This window comes from Oncorhynchus mykiss, chromosome 20 (assembly GCF_013265735.2).
Source record: "Oncorhynchus mykiss isolate Arlee chromosome 20, USDA_OmykA_1.1, whole genome shotgun sequence".
NCBI lineage: Eukaryota > Metazoa > Chordata > Actinopteri > Salmoniformes > Salmonidae > Oncorhynchus > Oncorhynchus mykiss.
The window spans coordinates 42570035-42587682 of NC_048584.1; the positions used below are offsets into that span (position 1 = coordinate 42570035).

Genomic DNA, 17648 nt, shown 5'->3' on the forward strand with positions numbered 1-17648 from the left:
TATGGATGACATGCAATTAAATATGAAGAATGGTTTGTACGTCATAGAATTATGTATGTGTCTACGCTTGGCTGATAATTAGACATGAATTATTAGCTCGCATATGACAGTAGCTACCTTGTAGTCTTGATTTTTTTTGTTAAATAACGAAATGATACAATGTAGCAACACGACATGAAAGAGGGTGATAACAGTGTTGTAACATGTAGGCTACACGCTTCGGGGGGGGTCTTTGCTCATCACCCCTCCTTGATTTGGTCATGTCTAGTCCAGCTTGTTAAATGCAACGTAAACACCATGTAACGTTAGTCTTATTTATAAAGCAGATTCGACTTTTAGGGCAGGGTCGGACATCAGTCAAATTAGCAACTCACGGACATGGGAAACAGCAAAGTAACATGTTCATCTCCTAGTGTCGCACATTGGTTTTAAACATGGAGTTACTTTGTTGTTGTGATGTTGCCTTTGATCTATAGCAGGATAAAGTTGGGTTTAGAGTGTAAGCAGGGTTACGACTTAGAAAGGGCAGATATCGGCCATAGCATTGGCCAATATACAGAGGCAACATTGGCAAGAAAACCGTTTCCTCCTTCATTGCGAGGGAGGAACGGGTTCTTTACTCGGTGACACATATATAACACGGTAATAACACGACAAAACTGTACAAACCCCGTCGGCTATAGTTCATACAAAATCAGGCATGTTACCATAGTCACTGTGTTTATCTTTTGGTTGGTGGGTGAAAATAAGAGTGGCGACAGTTTGCTTACCATCTTGCCGGTTGGATGATGAAATAGGTTGACCAGGAAATGTGGACGTGGGGAGAAAAAAACGATATAAAAAGAGGGTCTCGCTATTACAAAAACACGGTGCTAGTGGTATTCAGGTTCTTGTTTTTTGACCCTCTCTTTTTAACGTCGGTTTCACTGCAGTGGCACAGGGAGACCCATAGGGCGGGGTCAGTATCGCCGAGGAGGGACAAGAGATGTGTGGAGAGGAGACAGCAAGTAGCCTACATTTCAAGATAAAAGTCCCTCCTCTGCGTTACATAATAACTTGTTTGTTTCCTTACCTTTATAGCAGTCTATGTACACGGAGAGACTGAAATGCACTGCCATTTGCCACTGTAGCACCCACATTAGAAGAAGACAAGGTTGGCCGTGGAGCAGTTTTATGGGAAGTGCCTTGTTCAAGGGCACAATGGCATTGGACAGCTCACATGCACATCCCCGCCAGATTCATCCCGCTTGAGCATTAGGTGAAACAGAGAACTTTTATTTTCAAGATCTCGGCACATTCTCAATGCCATCTTGTTGCTATACTGTCACCAATATAAATGGAAGACTCTAGTGCCCAAAAGCCAATTTAGCATGGGCATTGCCATTGAGGACTTTCACCATATTGTAAGTAGTCAACTGGATGGGATTTCCTATGGCTTAATAAGGAAGGATCACATAATTCCATCCAGGCCATCGGGATGGATCAGCCAATGAACTATACTCATGAGCAAACATTCCATAACTCCAGGTGGCAGTAAATCACCAACATTGTCTTTATACCTGTTCAGTCAACACCCTCTAGGTGGCACCCTTTGAGTTTGTTTACCAACTCATCCAGGCTGTATCACAACCGGCAGTGATTGGGAGTCGTCTAGGGCGGCACACTGCCCCAGCGTTGTCCGGGTTTGGCCGGTTTAGGCCGTCATTGTAAATAAGAATTTATTCTTAACTGACTTGCCTGGTTAAATAAAGGTCAACAAATGTTTCATTGTTAAATAGAAAGGAAAATAAGTAGAAGAAGAAGAAAATGGACTACTTCAAAATGGAGATGGTCTCAATGGCGCTGCCCATGCTCTCACAGGTCCCATAATGAGACAGATACAATGTTGCGTCCTCTACCTCTATGGGAGAGGTCCATTACAGTGCATCTTGGGGAACTGAGTTTTTTTTTTTTTTCCCCTGGCAAATGTCTGTTTACATATGTGCACCAGTGCCACTCAGTGGTGGAAACTGTGCAGTGCATGCTAGATTATCCCTATTCTACACACCCACTGTACGGCTACTGATATTATTTTAGAGGCGACACAAGGGCCCTGTGGATGTTGTGTCCAGTTCCACTCCCTCCACTCGTTAGGGACAGGTGGTCCTATGGCCCAGTCCTCCACTCGTTAGGGACAGGTGGTCTTATGGCCCAGTCCTCCACTCGTTAGGGACAGGTGGTCCTATGGCCCAGTCCTCCACTCGATATGGACAGGTGGTCCTATGGCCGAGTCCTCCACTCGTTAGGGACAGGTCATCCTATGGCCCAGTCCTCCACTCGATAGGGACAGGTGGTCCTATGGCCCAGTCCTCCACTCGTTAGGGACAGGTGGTCCTATGGCCCAGTCCTCCACTCGTTAGGGACAGGTGGTCCTATGGCCCAGTCCTCCACTCGATAGGGACAGGTGGTCCTATGGCTCAGTCCTCCACTCGTTAGGGACAGGTAGTCAGTCCTATGGCCCAGTCCTCCACTCGTTAGGGACAGGTGGTCCTATGGCCCAGTCCTCCACTCGTTAGGGACAGGTGGTCCTATGGCCCAGTCCTCCACTCGTTAGGGACAGGTGGTTCTATGGCCCAGTCCACCACTCGTTAGGGACAGGTGGTCCTATGGGGTCTATCCTCCAGCATTAACCACTAAAGTTCTCACCCATCTCGCCTAATCCCACATAGCCAACAATAAGTGGTCCCAATGGGAATCAAACCCACAACCCTGACGTTGCGAGCGCCATGCTCTACCAACTGAGCTGCAGAGATCTAACCCAATTATTACGTAACCTCCTTAAAGAGTTATTTTTATGCAAGATTCATCAGTGGTGAACGTTCTCATACTTCATTTCCAAAGCATGCAAGTCCTCAAACTCATACTAGAAGCTATGAAAGCATACAAAGCCTGCTCTTTTTGTGTTTTTCTTAGACAGCAAACCTATAGAAGATAATTTTGCTAATGCAACTGACCCAAAAACCACAATTACCCAGGTAGCACTTGACTATATGTTATGGTATAGTAATGGCCAGATATTAAGAAATGACATGGGAAAATAGTAATTACACAGTAATTACAAAAGAAAACACACATTGGTCATCCCAAACATATTTACTATTCAAATACCTTCACAAAATGGTTAAATCCAGTAATCGCAATGTTTTAAAGTTCATGGGTACACTTCACGATGCTCTGATCATCTACATGGTGCTGCTTTTTCACTACACATCTCACAGTAAATGACAGTTTTCCCAACTAATAATAACCCTTTAGCATATTTAGTTCTCTAAAAAAAAATTAAAGAATGAAATGAGAAACATGAGCAGAAGGAGCAGCAGAAATATGACATTCTGATTGGTCAGAAATATGACATTCTGATTGGTCGGAAATATGACATTCTGATTAGTCAGAAATGTGACATTCTGATTAGTCAGAAATGTGACATTCTGATTAGTCAGAAATGTGACATTCTGATTAGTCAGAAATGTGACATTCTGATTAGTCAGAAATGTGACATTCTGATTAGTCAGAAATGTGACATTCTGATTAGTCAGAAAAGTGACATTCTGATTAGTCAGAAATATGCCATTCTGATTAGTCAAAATCAGCACAACTATAAAATAAAATGTATGGATTAGTCCAAATATTTTGTAAAATCTTCTAACTGTAAACATTCACATTCAGAGTACATAATAACATACAGCATTCTTATATATGCATAGATACTACACACACACACACACACACACACACACACACACACACACACACACACACACCCAACATTAATACGCATAGCTATAACACACGCCAACATACAGCAAATTAAACATCTTTAGTTATTTAATAGCAGCATTGTTATGCTATGAGGGGTTCCACTCTGGCTGGATCTGATACACACTGTCTATCACTACCCAGCAGCTGATCGTCATTCAGCTCTCATTTCATGTTCATCTGGGTCGTGTTCGTTAGGGCACAACGTAGGAAAACATTTTGCAACGGAAATAAAAAAAAACCAGGCATTTCTGTTGGCTAATTACAGGTAGTAACAGTTTCACTGTTATCTTCCGGTTTTTTTTTGTGCCTAATGAACACAACCCTGATGCTGCCTGTGTAGGCTTTGGTTGGTATCATCAGATAAACAGCTCCTTGTTGACCCACATCAGGCTGCGCGTATCGCTGGGCTTGCACTCGTACTCGATGCTGTTGAAACTGTTGCCTCCCTGGCAGTGGTCCCTCTTGTTGTAGTTGTAGTACTTCACCTGCCACACCACTTCAAAAGAGCCCACCTCTGGGAACTGGGAGGGGAAATGATGGGACCGGCAGAGTTAATCGGTTAACTCCAGTTCACCATTTATGGAAACATTGAAAATACAATCTATACAGCTAAATCACAGGAGGCTGCTGAAATGAGGACGGCTCATATAATAATGTCTGGAACGGAGCAAATGGAACGGTATTATCAAACGCATGGAAACCATGGAAACCATGTGTTTGATACCATTCCTCTGATTCCACTCCAGCCATTACCTGGAGCCCGTCCTCCCCAATTAAGATGCCACCAGCCTCCTGTGGGCAAAAAAAAAAAAAAACAAGTTGACATTGAGGTTGTTTTTAAAAAAGGCCCTTACAGACCACGATTGGCCTGCCAACGAACCAATCACTGCTCCTGTGTGTCCTCTAATGACCTTGCTAATCTGATAAAGACAGAGAAATGGACAAAAGGGAGCAGAGCTGACAACTAACAAGTTGTTGCTGTGTGTGAAATAAAATGTGGCCCTATTTGAGTGTTGATAATAAAATCAGTTTACAGGGATTGGTATTTGTGCTCATGTATGTGTCTTTGCTAGGCTAAATGTTTGTAGCGTGACCTGCCAAGCCTGCTAATTGTTTGTTAGCATGACCTGCCTAACCTGCTAATTGCTTGTTAGCATGATAAATGTTTGTAGCCCACAGCTAATGATAATGCTAAGGCTACATGGGTGCTGTTGAAGCTCATGCCATTCGTCACATTTCAGTCCTTATTGGGAAGATAGTGCATCTGTATCTAATGCTAGCTTCAGGCTCTACCCGGGACTGCTTACTATTTAGCCATCAATGTTCATTGATTTGTTATTCAAGGACTGCAATATGAGGAGTGTTTATTTAAGCTTTATGCATGTTTAACTTTATGGTGTTCAATTAAGGACATTATTGATTGTATTTAACATGTGTGATGCAGTAATGGGCATATATGTAAAGATCTAACTCCTTGAGCCCATGAATATAACTTTGCCCGGTTAATTATATTTCCATGTATCACTTTCCTCCTAGAAACCACACACACTTGTTGTATAAGTACCTAAAGTGAACTGCAGTGTGTTGTGTGGGGACAGTAAAACCCCTTTTTTCCCCTGACATCTACCTCATCCCCATATTGTTTTTATTTACCTTTCTGCTCTTCTGCACACCAGTATTTCTACTTGCACATCATCATTTGCTCATCTATCACTCCAGTGTTAATTTGCTAAATTAGTTCGCTACTATGGCCTATTTATTGCCTTACCTCCTCACGCCATTTGCACACACTGTATATAGACTTTTTAAATTTTTTATTATCTATGTGTTATCGACTGTACATTTGTTTATGTGTAACTCTGTGTTTTTGTTTGTGTCGCACTGCTTTGCTTTATCTTGGCCAGGTCGCAGTTGTAAATGAGAACTTGTTCTCAACTAGCTTACCTGATTAAATAAAGGTGAAATTAGAAATTAAAAAACATCCTTTGGCTCTGTTCTCACCGGACATCTCTGAATCAGTACATGGTGTTTAGTAGAGGTCCTTCACGCATCTCTGAATCAGTACATGGTGTTTAGTAGAGGTCCTTCATCTCTGAATCAGTACTTGATGATGCAGATGTTAAACAGATCTGGGACCAGGCTTGGTGAAGTAGATATCAGACAGATCTGGGACCAGGCTTGATGATGTAGATATCAAACAGATCTGGGACCAGGTTTGATGATGTAGATATCAGACAGATCTGGGACCAGGCTTGATGATGTAGATATCAAACAGATCTGGGACCAGGCTTAATGATGTAGATATCAAACAGATCTGGGACCAGGCTTGATGATGTAGATATCAGACAGATCTGGGACCAGGCTTGATGATGTAGATATCAAACAGATCTGGGACCAGGCTTAATGATGTAGATATCAAACAGATCTGGGACCAGGCTTGATGATGTAGATATCAAACAGATCTGGGACCAGGCTTGTTGATGTAGATATCAGACAGATCTGGGACCAGGCTTGATGATGTAGATATCAGACAGATCTGGGACCAGGCTTGATGATGTAGATATCAAACAGATCTGGGACCAGGCTTGTTGATGTAGATATCAAACAGATCTGGGACCAGGCTTGATGATGTAGATATCAAACAGATCTGGGACCAGGCTTGTTGATGCAGATGTCAAACAGATCTGGGACCAGGCTTGGTGATGCAGATGTCAAACAGATCTGGGACCAGGCTTGTTGATGCAGATGTCAGAAAGTATTTGTAATGTGACTGGTAAACTGCTCTGAATTAACTTATCTATGTAATTGTTTTGTCTACTTGTAAATTGTAAAATATTTTGTCTGTAATGTATTCCCCCCCCCCCCCCCCCCCCCCCCAGCAAGACTAGCTGTTGTCATGGCGTCAGCTCATGTGGATTCTAATAAAACCCTAAAGAAATCCAAAACAAATTCCAGTCAAACTGAGTTTTCCCTTTGCTACCTGTATGCTGATCTGTACAGCTTGTCTGTCTCCGCTCTTGGTGTGTGTCACGCCCTCTGTGTCGTAGACGCCAGTGTAGACCACACACTGGGGGTCTCTAGACTGTTGCTCCAAGGGGAATTGGACTCCACCTACACTCATGGTGCTGACGACCAGGACAGGATCACAACATTTAGGGAGAGATCATCAATCATTAATATTTATTTTATAAAGCCCTTCTTTGTTTTACATCCACAGTTGTCACAAAAGTGCTTTAACAGGAAACCCTGCCTAAAACCACAAACAGTAAGCAATGCAGATGTAGAAGCACAGCAAATCTCCCTATAGGAGGAAGAAACCTCGAAAGGGACCAGGCTCTGAGGGGTGGCCAGTCCTCTTCTGGCTGTACCGAGTAGAGATTTAAGGGTACATGTGTGGCCAAATGCAGACCAGATCGTTTTTTCAAGACGTTCAAACGTTTATAGATGACCAGCAAGATCAGCTAATAACCATGATGGGTGATGACTGTATAACTGGGGGAAAGGACCTGTGGTTGTTTTGACATTGCAGCTGCCAGTAAAGACAACTCCCGAATGACTGATCTACAAAATCGGGGTGAAATTATAGATCGTCGGTGTAATTTATCATTCTATCCATTAAATTCATTTTTAATAACAAAAGACTGAAACACAAACTCAGCTTGCCATATTTGAGAGCATGTTTGGCCTACTGCAGGAAATGCTGAAGGCCTAATCGGGAGTGGATTTGACACAATCTGGCTGCGCCTTCTGTCTCCCTGCACCCTCCGGACTCTAGCCAATGTCACTGTCGTCACTATCTGGCCAAATTGGAAGCCCGGTCTAGTTCTACAATTTATATTCTTAAAGCCAATTTTGACTTTGCAGTTTGGCAATCTAGTGGGAACTCGAGTGAACAGCATGCGCTCTGACGTGTCGCCTTCAACCTCGTGCGGCTTGTTTTTTTAATCAATGTTCTCAATTAATTACCAATTTAATAAAATGTGTAAATTAGATTAAAGCAGGGACATAATATGATAATAATAATAATATATGCACCGATTCTATTTCACATTATGAAACACTGATACAATGTTGATTTTGGATAATAAAATGTAGTCAAAACATTAACAGGCGGTGTCAAAATGTAGCCTATTGAAGTGTATAGACACTATATAGGTTATCAGAAGAATATTGCCTGATTATCTGTAATACGTTTCACCCCACCATACTTACGTTGCCTCCACATCCCCAGGTTTGACAACCACTTCAATCTTGTACTTTGACCCCGTTAGCAATTTAATCGTTCTGGTTTGGCCAAATCTCGCTCCGTCCGATTTGAAGTACACAGCACTGTTATTTGGTAGCATTTTCAACGATATTCCGATTTTGACGAGTTCGAGAGCCATTCTTCTTGAAGTTGAGGGATGAGGTTGTGCTCAAATCCAATCCTACGTGAGTTGACAAGAGAGGGGCGCAGGTGTGAAACGGTGGCCACTCCGGATTTCCAACAGAACTATCGATGTAGAATATTGTTGTGTCGTGAAAGCACAGGTTTAACATGTAAAAACTCATCGCTGGAGGCAGAGCCTAAAGTAATTTCCACTGTCCTCGTGAATAATCCCATACACACACACATAATCCTCCTATACACGTAATCTAAAGGAGATCAAGACTAAAACAATTTGGCCCGGTAAACAACTTGGCCCGGTAGAGAAATAATAAACCTGCATTTTGTAATTTGATAAATAAATGATTCAAATAGGCCTATTGATTTTAAAAGACAGTTGAAATGTGCACGCCGTGTACGCAGAGAGCGGGAGAGTATAGAGGGAAACAAAGCGGTCCGTCTCAAATGGTCAAATCACAGGTGGGTTCGCTGACAACATCACGAAAACGATGCGGACGCTTCAGTGGGGCAGAAATCGTGAGTTGTGATTCAGGATGGCCAGATAGATAGCAACAATGACAATAAACTGAAATGTGGGAAATCGTGACTCCTTTCAGTTATTTTAATATTGTTCTTTATACCATGTCTTGTTTTCAGGCGTTTTGACTGATTTCATGTCGATGCTAATATGACCAAAAAAAAGTCGCTAGATAGCTACCCAACAATTGTAATGATGTAGTAGAGACAATCGCAAATGTATATGTTTTCAATAAACATTGGAAATGAAATACATGTTGTCAACAATCTAAACCAGCCCCGTCTGTTTTGTCCCATAGTTGCGCACACGTCGGTTTTGTTGCTAAACAACCAACCCATCTGTAGTCCCAGTCAATATTCACTTATATAGACAGGTTTGCGTCTTTCCAAATCATGTACAATCATATTGAGTTTACCACAGGTGGACTCCAATCAAGTTGTAGAAACATCTCAAGGATGATCAATGGAAACAGGATGCACTTGAGCTCAATGTTGAGTCTCATAGCAAAGTGTCTGAATACTTCTGTAAATAAGGTATTTCTGTTTTTGGTGTTTAATACATTTGCAAAAATGTCTGATTTTTTTTTCTTCGCTTTGTCATTATGTGGTATTGTGCGTAGATTGCTGAGGAAATGGTTTTATTTCATCCATTTTAGAATAAGGATGTAATGTAACATAATGTGGGAAAAGTCAAAGGGTCTGAACACTTTCCGAAGGCGCTGTATCCTCCAAACACCGCTTCTCTGGCATTATCACATAAATAATAAGGAATTCTCTTCGATCACGCCCACAAATTGGGGAAAAACAACAGTTTTTCCTATTGAACCCCTTTGTATAAGAGGCAACTTTGTTGTCGATTTTTTTTTTTTTTTTTTGGTTATACAGAGATATCATCTAGAAGAAAAAGAAACGCACACCTATTTAGACGCATTCTTGTGTTCTAACTACCCGCTATTCAAAGTGCTCTGAACAAATTAAGGGAATTGTTCACAAACATTGGCACATCCTAAAGTCCGATGATAGTCTCGGTAATGTGTTTTCGGACCTTCCCTTGGTCGTATTCTCGCGGGGCAGAAATCTCAGAGACCAATTGGTACACTCTGATTTACCACCCCAAGATATTCCTGAACGTCTATTTGCGCCCTTACTGGATGGAAATTACAAGTGTAACGGCTAAAAAGTATGTAGGTAAAACAAAGCGCGAATTAAAAGTACGTATCTCAGAGCATCGTAGCACCATTAGGTGTAAAAACTTTACTTATCCAGTTGCGGCCCACTTCTTGGAGGCAGGCCACTCGATTTAGTCTCTGCGTTATATTGGCATCGAACATGTCACCCTCCCTAGGAGAGGGGGTGGCCTTGATAATTTATTGTTAAAACGAGAGGCTGCCTGGATCTTTAACTTAAAGACCCTTGCGCCCTTCGGTCTCAACGTAGACTTTGATCTGAAGCCATTCTTGTGATTATTGTGACTTTGCATTGTAATTGTTTGTAAGCTTGTGTAGTCAAATGAATCTATGATCGTATGCTATCCATTTGTTGTTTGTATGCTGTTCTTTGTATGACGTCGTAATATTTGATAATTAACCAATGATATTAGGCCACTCTTGGCCATGATTAGACACCTGTGTGTTTTTTTTTAACCCTATATAAACGAGTCATCCCGCAGTGTTTGTGATTATACCCTAAAGACAGCTTGGCTGTCGAAACGTTGGTAATTCAATGTTTGCATCTGAGCTCCTAGAGTGTGCGGCTCTCTTTTATTTTCAAGTTTACGGAGATATCAAACATGCCGAAAAAGCTGCTGTGTTATTTAATGTACATGTAGCCAGGTTTAAAAAATAGCCACCTACCCTTCGCAATGCTCCCACATAGGGAAATAGAGCCTGCGAGAAGAGCCCCGTGGCCTCACGGGCACTTCAAGGGCACTCTGGGCAGAGCAAAATGTACTTGGTACTACAATAGAGTGGTTTCATCATGGTAGCACATTCCAGAGATCGATTTATAGCCATTAATCTAAAATAATTAATATATTTTAAACAAGACCACTTTGTTTGTCATAGACAGACAAGATGATTCATATGAGACGAGTTCCTAACGAGTTCGGGAAGTCAAGCTAGAGCTGTGTGATGCCCATCACAGCAATGGGGGCAGGCGTTTTGATCAAGAGACCGTTATAAAATATGCACAATTTCTAACACTAAACATACAGATATGTATTTTAGTTAAGGATAAATCTTAGTTATTTGATTATGCTATATTTAAAAAGCATACAAGTCATTTCAAGCCGTATTCATACAGTTTTGTGTAATAGGAAGTACATAAAACATTTCAAATGTTCATATTTGTACCGTGTACTTAAGCTTGTCCTCAAAAGTGACTCCTCAGCAATTTAACTATTTTTACCGGAATGGGGAGATTAACCTTTTGTTGCAGCATTACTAGTTATTGTTTATTGCCCTCTCATGATAAATAATTATGAATAATATAATCTTTAGACTTGTTGTACTTTCCTGAAATGTAGTTTTGTAATTTACTAAAACAAGCAGACAAGAAAACTGTGTTTGAAAAAAGGTAAAGCTTTTTTTCCTGAGCCAAATGGGGTAACCTAGGTAACCACGTTTTCCCCGCAGGGTCGTGACATTCTGTCAGACCCCAGTATGACTAGCTGTCACCATCCAAGATGGCCCCAGGAAGACTAGCTGTCACCATCCAAGATGGCCCCAGGAAGACAAGATGGCCCCAGTATGACTAGCTGTCGCCATCCAAGATGGCCCCAGTAAGACTAGCTGTCACCATCCAAGATGGCCCCAGGAAGACTAGCTGTCACCATCCAAGATGGCCCCAGTATGACTAGCTGTCACCATCCAAGATGGCCCCAGGAAGACTAGCTGTCGCCATCCAAGATGGCCTCAGGAAGACTAGCTGTCGCCATCCAAGATGGCCCCAGTAGGACTAGCTGTCAACATCCAAGATGGCCCCAGGAAGACAAGCTGTCGCCATCCAAGATGGCCCCAGGAAGGATAGCTGTTGCCATCGGCGTCGGCTAATGAGGATCCTAATAAATCAAAGCAAATCTAACACCAACTGGGTCTCTAGGTCAAAAGCAATTGTCATTGCCAGGTCGCAATTGTAAATGAGAACTTGTTCTCAACTTGCCTACCTGGTTAAATAAAAGGTGAAATAAATAAAAAAACGTCCATGGTGCTGAAACTGGTCATCAAGGCAAGGCTCCACTATCACGTCCATTTTCATTTGTTCCTTTGTAGGCTACCAGACATACCAAATTAAGAGCAGCACCTTTGAAGGAATTTGACCCAGGGTCGGCATCACTAGGCCTACACTACAGTCAGAGATCTGAATGAGCTCACCTGGGGAGAGGAGCATGCTTCGTGTTCACACCTCATATTCATTCCCTTTTATTGGTTGAACTGTTCGTTAGAAGTAAATCTAATACATTCTTTTGGTTTGAACTGGCTGAATTTGTAAACAAGTGTCTAGCAATAGAGGGCGCTATATGACATCTACTTGTCAAACTGGATATGAAATGACTTGGTTCCCACAAAACACATGTATTATTTAATTGGCAGAAGGAAGAACATTTGTATAGTTTTTTTTATTGGATGATTAAATGATTGATTAAAATGAAGTCACATATTGTAGAAATCTAAGGTCACAGACTGTAGACATTAACATTCTCACACTAGTGTCAGCGTCTCCCCCAAACTCAGTCCTGGGGAACCCAAGGAGTGCACATTTTGGCCCAGCACTACACAGCGGATTCAAATAGTCAAAGCTTGTTGATAAGCTGATTCATTTGATTAAGCTGTGTAGTGCCAGGACAAAAAACAAAATGTGCACTCCTTGGGGTCCCCCAAGATAGAGTTTGGGGGAAACGCTGCACTACATAGAACAGTGAATTATTAAAGCTAGTTACCAGAAGTGCTGCTTGACAAGTTCAGTTTCAGCCACTCAAACATTCAGTAGGCTACAGGGCTGTGTTAAGTAGGGCAAAACGTAGCAAAACATTTTTTTTTTTTTTTTTTAAACGAAAACTAAACTTGGGATTGTTTCTCTAGTAAAGCTACCTCCTAGTTTCACAACATCGCATGTTTGGCTTTTTTCTCCCACTGAACACAACCCAGGAATCCAAATGGTATGTAGCATGGATGGAACAAGTTTAACTTGTTGATTCACCGTTAACACAGACTTAAAAATCAACAAGGTAATCATTACGACGGCTTCATTTGCAGATATGAATGATGTAGAACCTGTCATCTAAAATCCATTGAAAAGTGACACCATTTTACAATCGATTTCACAAGTTGAATCAAAAATAAAAGGTCACACCTCATCCGTTTCCTTGATGCTTCAGTAGCCCCAGGTGTTTTTCCTGACCATGGAAAAACTCTGGGCCCCTAGTTACAGCTGCAATAAAAAGGTACAGAGATATCCTTGATCAAGTCCCGTGGTCAGGAAAAACTCCTGAGTATCAACCATAGAGGACTCTACTGCCGAAAAGCCCGTTTTAGCATGGACATTGCCATTGAGGACTTTCACCATTTTTAAGTAGTCAACTGGGTGGGACTTCCTATGGGTTAAGGAAGTCTCACATAATTCCATCAAGGTCATCAGGCGGGATCAGCCAATGAATTATATTTGTGCGCAAACATTCCATAACTCCAGGTGGCAGTAAATCACCAGCCTTGGCTTCATACCTGTTCAGACAACACCCTCTAGGGGGCAGTATGAGCCCTTTCAGTTTGTTGACCAACTCAGAAGTAGCAGAAGAAGAAAATGGACTACTTCAAAATTGAGATTTCCTCAATGGCGCTGCCCATACACTCACAGGTGCCATAATGGGACGGATACATTGCGATCTCTATGGTATCATAATGGGACAGTTAAGTTGATTTTATTTTTATTTTTTACCTTTTTACCTAGGGCAAGTCAGTTTAGAACAAATTCTTAATTTCAATGACGGCCTAGGAACAGTGGGTTAACTGCCTTGTTCAGGGGGCAGAACGACAGATTTGTACCTTGTCAGCTCGGGGATTCGATCTTGCAACCATTTGGTTACTAGTCCGAACATTCCAACCACTAGGCTACGCTGTCGCTCTGATGATGTCTACAGTATAAAAGAAAGGCAAACATTGATCAAAAACAAAACATTCTGAACAGCACAGATACCACAGCTCAATTAAATATACACAACCAGCGTGGCACTATGCTTTTACAGTATGCCCACACCCCTGTTTCCTTGGTAATCCCAGTGAAATATCTACCATCATTCTAGGTATGATTACAAAGTCATTTTCCACAACAACAAAAATGATATCTGCTTGGTCCTGTGACAAGGGTGGCTTCAATCAATAAATAAAATAAATATAGCCGAAAATGGATTTGGTCACCATATTTCAGAGCAACTACCAACGGTACTGTCAACCACTGTCATCCTTTCTGTAGCGAAGAGCACTTGTGTGCATCAGTATGTCAGCAGCAGTCACGGAATAACATGGATGGGATGATTGATTGAGTGACTGGATTCAGGCCTCCTTTCTTTTTATGATGAGAGGACCGACGTTATCCCCCGTCTCCTGGTTGTGTTTAGCATGAGCACCATCACAGTAGGGAAACTAAGGGTGAGAAACATTGTTAGAATACACCGAACAAAATCTTTCAATTCCTTGACTTGTTCTGCTCAAAATGCGAGTAATAACATACCCCCTTTTACTAGCCTACCGTTTGTTAAAGGCATATGCTACAAACGAACAAAAAGAAGCTCTCATCACAACCCCCTCGTACCGTGCCACGTGTCTATGAATTATCTTGTGGTTAAGACATGGCTCCAACGTATAGCGAGAAGTTGCGAAACTAGAAACTAAAATAAAGAGCATAAAATTGACAGCTAGCCTACCTTCTTAGATCTCCAACACCTGCAGTACACCGCCTTATCCCCGAGGTCCTCGATGTCGAAAGCGTGCACCACTTTGGGGTTGTCTTTCTGCAGGTCCAAGTTCACCTTGGGCTTGACCCCTGACCCCTTGGAGAGGTACTGGAAGAGGAGGATGCCCGCAGCTGTAGCTCCTGCAGTCACACCGATGGCTGCCGCCAACTCCGCTGTACAACAGAAACACAGACCGATCCAGCATCTACTTCAGCTATGCCTCCAACTGCAATACAACAAACTATTGGAATAGCTTACCGTTCAGTGTTAAAGCAGTATGTTAAAACCCTACAGAACTTAAGATAACTACAGTTCAGGCAGAAATGTATTTCACTGTTCCAACACACACACACTTGCACAACATTCAGAATGCATAAACCATGTTGTTTTATGGTAGGAAGAGCAGTAAGTTTAAGTTATGTTTTTTTTTACTTTACAACTGCATTAGCCCAATAATGGACTAACGGAGCCTAGCATTATCTAGGCTACGGGTTTAGGCTACGGGTTAAGTTTAGGAATTAGTTTAGGGGAAGGGTTAGCTAAAAGGGTTATGGTTAGGGGAAGGGTTAGCTAACATGGTTAGGGGAAGGGTTAGCTAACATGGTTAGGGGAAGGGTTACCTAATGTAACTTTAGACCGTCCCCTCGCCCATACCCGGGCGCGAACCAGGGACCCTCTGCACATGTCACCCACGAAGCTTTGTTACCCATCGCTCCACCAATTGAACCGCTATTTAGCGCGCACCACTAAGCTAGCCGTTTCACATCCGTTACACTAACATGGTTAGGGGAAAGGTTAGCTAACATGGTTAGGGGAAAGGTTAGCTAACATGGTTAGGGGAAAGGTTAGCTAACATGGTTAGGGGAAAGGTTTAGCTAACATGGTTAGGGGAAAGGTTTAGCTAACATGGTTAGGGGAAAGGTTTAGCTAACATGGTTAGGGGAAAGGTTAGCTAACATGGTTAGGGGAAAGGTTAGCTAACATGGTTAGGGGAAAGGTTTAGCTAACATGGTTAGGGGAAAGGTTAGCTAACATGGTTAGGGGAAAGGTTAGCTAACATGGTAAGTAGAAAGGTTAGCTAACATGGTAAGTAGAAAGGTTAGCTAACATGGTAAGTAGTTGAAAAGCTGCTAATTAGCTCAAATGCTAAAGTTTGGTCATGATGACATTTGAACTCGGGAACCTTTGGGTTGCCAGATATTCGCGTTTTACACCAACCCTACTTTCGTTTTCGCCTTAACTAATCATCTGTTATGTCGAGAAGAGTATTTTATGTAACCACACTAAACACAACATATCATATACTCATTTTGAGTGTCTCGGAATTACGTTAAATATCTTACGTCTAGTCTATAAACCCAGGCTGAGTGTCGGGGCTCTTAAACAAAACTCCCCCAATACAGAAGACCCCTACTACATCCAAAGACGTGTGTAATATAATAGTACTGGGCCTCGGGATCAAAGGCTACTAGCACTGCTGGGTTATAAAGTGGAAGGACAGAATATTTAGCTGAAAAGGTATTGCATTGCCTTTGTAAATAATCCATCTCTTGCAGTCGTCACATTATGTGGCTTTAAATGTTGACACAGGAATTTAATTGTATGGAATGAATGGGGCCTGTAAGGCTCGAGCTAAAACATGCCAATGATATACAGTATAACCTTCTACAGAAATACTCTTCTCGGCCTAACAAACTCTTACAGCCAGCTGACATGGCTAGTTAATAGTAGGCAATAATACAAGGTGGCAGTTTTACGAAATGACAGGCATGCAAACGTTACGTCCATCGCCAAAAACCATTACAGATTACATTAGCCAATGTCATAAAAATAGTTCACATTATTTGGAAATATTTAGCTAAATAACAACCGTTTTCGTTGCAACGTGTGTACGTACCTAGCTAATAGAAGTGATATTTTTGGATAGTGAACATGGCATATTTACCTTTTGACAAGGAAACGTTTGAACTCATGGCTTGTAACTTGGAACGAATGCAGGAAGTCCTGTTGAACAAGCGTCGCTAACTATCTGTATGTCTTAAATAATGCGTAGTAAATGGCACATACTTTAAGATGTTTGAAAATGTAAACGCACTTATTTTTCTTGTGTGTTCCGGTAGACTAGACGCTGGTTTGCTGCCTTTCTCAGGTCGGAGTGCGAATTACACATTGAAATATTTTATAGCCTAAAAGGCATTACATGGTCAATCCGAAGGTCTGCATTGGCCCTGCAGCGTTTAGGTGATATGGCCTCTGCAGAAACCAGGCCATCCACACGTCTTGGGCTTCGCTGAGCAGCGCAGAGCTGTGGTGACCGACATTGTCAAGGAAGTGAGTTTGTGCGGGACCTCCCGCCCCCACCTGCCATCAACCGATAATGTCAATGCGGAGCTATACGGCGCTCTCCACATTATTACAAAATTTGGGAGGCGGGAGGGAGTGTGAAATGTCCACCAGAGATGTTGCCAGATAATGTAATGTTCATTTCTCTACCATAAGCCACCTCCAAATTAGTTTTTGAGATTTTGGCAGTACGTCCAACCGGCCTCACAACCGCAGACCACATGTAACCACACCAGCCCAGGACCACTGTAATCGGCATTGACACCTGCGGGATCGTCTGAAACCAGCCAAAAGGACAGCTGATGACACAGGAGTCTTTCTACCTATAATAAAATCATTTTGTGGGGGAAAAACTCATTTTGATTGGCTGGGCCTGGTTCCCCCATGGCTGTGCTCATGCCCAGTCATGTGAAATCCACAGAATAGGGCATAATGAATTTATTTTAATTGACCGATTTTCTTATATGTACTTTAACTCAGTAAAATCGGTGAATTTATATTTTTGTTCAGTATACTTATGACACCACTCGGAATCACTTCCGGGTAAAATAGGTTCCTTGATCAAATACTTCCTCCTTCAAAATAAAAGACTGACTCCACTCCATGGTTAAGTTCCTCAACTCAGAAAACTTCCGAACAATGGAGTGGATTTTAGTC

The 17648-nt window shown here is 42.0% G+C and overlaps 3 protein-coding genes across 3 annotated transcripts in view; all 3 read right to left on the reverse strand.

The window, feature by feature from the left end:
* canb1 (Calcineurin subunit B) overlaps nt 1-906 on the reverse strand; it is a 44358-nt gene extending 43452 nt beyond the window's left edge. Inside the window, 1 exon segment of the mRNA NM_001160568.1 lies at nt 771-906. Within this exon segment, the coding sequence (NP_001154040.1) occupies nt 771-773 (3 nt within the window). The 5' untranslated portion in view covers nt 774-906.
* A 2865-nt stretch (nt 907-3771) lies between these two features.
* LOC110499495 (CB1 cannabinoid receptor-interacting protein 1-like) lies at nt 3772-8671 on the reverse strand. Its single transcript, XM_021576626.2, has 3 exons — nt 8011-8671; nt 6779-6923; nt 3772-4319 (listed from the first exon to the last, which is right to left on the reverse strand). Exons 1-3 carry the CDS (start codon nt 8181-8183, stop codon nt 4155-4157), a joined length of 483 nt encoding a protein of 160 aa, XP_021432301.2. The 5' UTR covers nt 8184-8671; the 3' UTR covers nt 3772-4154.
* A 3627-nt stretch (nt 8672-12298) lies between these two features.
* cisd1 (CDGSH iron sulfur domain 1) lies at nt 12299-17005 on the reverse strand. The gene is made up of 3 exons (XM_021576629.2): nt 16594-17005; nt 14619-14821; nt 12299-14337 (listed from the first exon to the last, which is right to left on the reverse strand). Exons 1-3 carry the CDS (start codon nt 16619-16621, stop codon nt 14248-14250), a joined length of 321 nt encoding a protein of 106 aa, XP_021432304.1. The 5' UTR covers nt 16622-17005; the 3' UTR covers nt 12299-14247.
* Between the last annotated feature and the right edge of the window lie 643 nt (nt 17006-17648).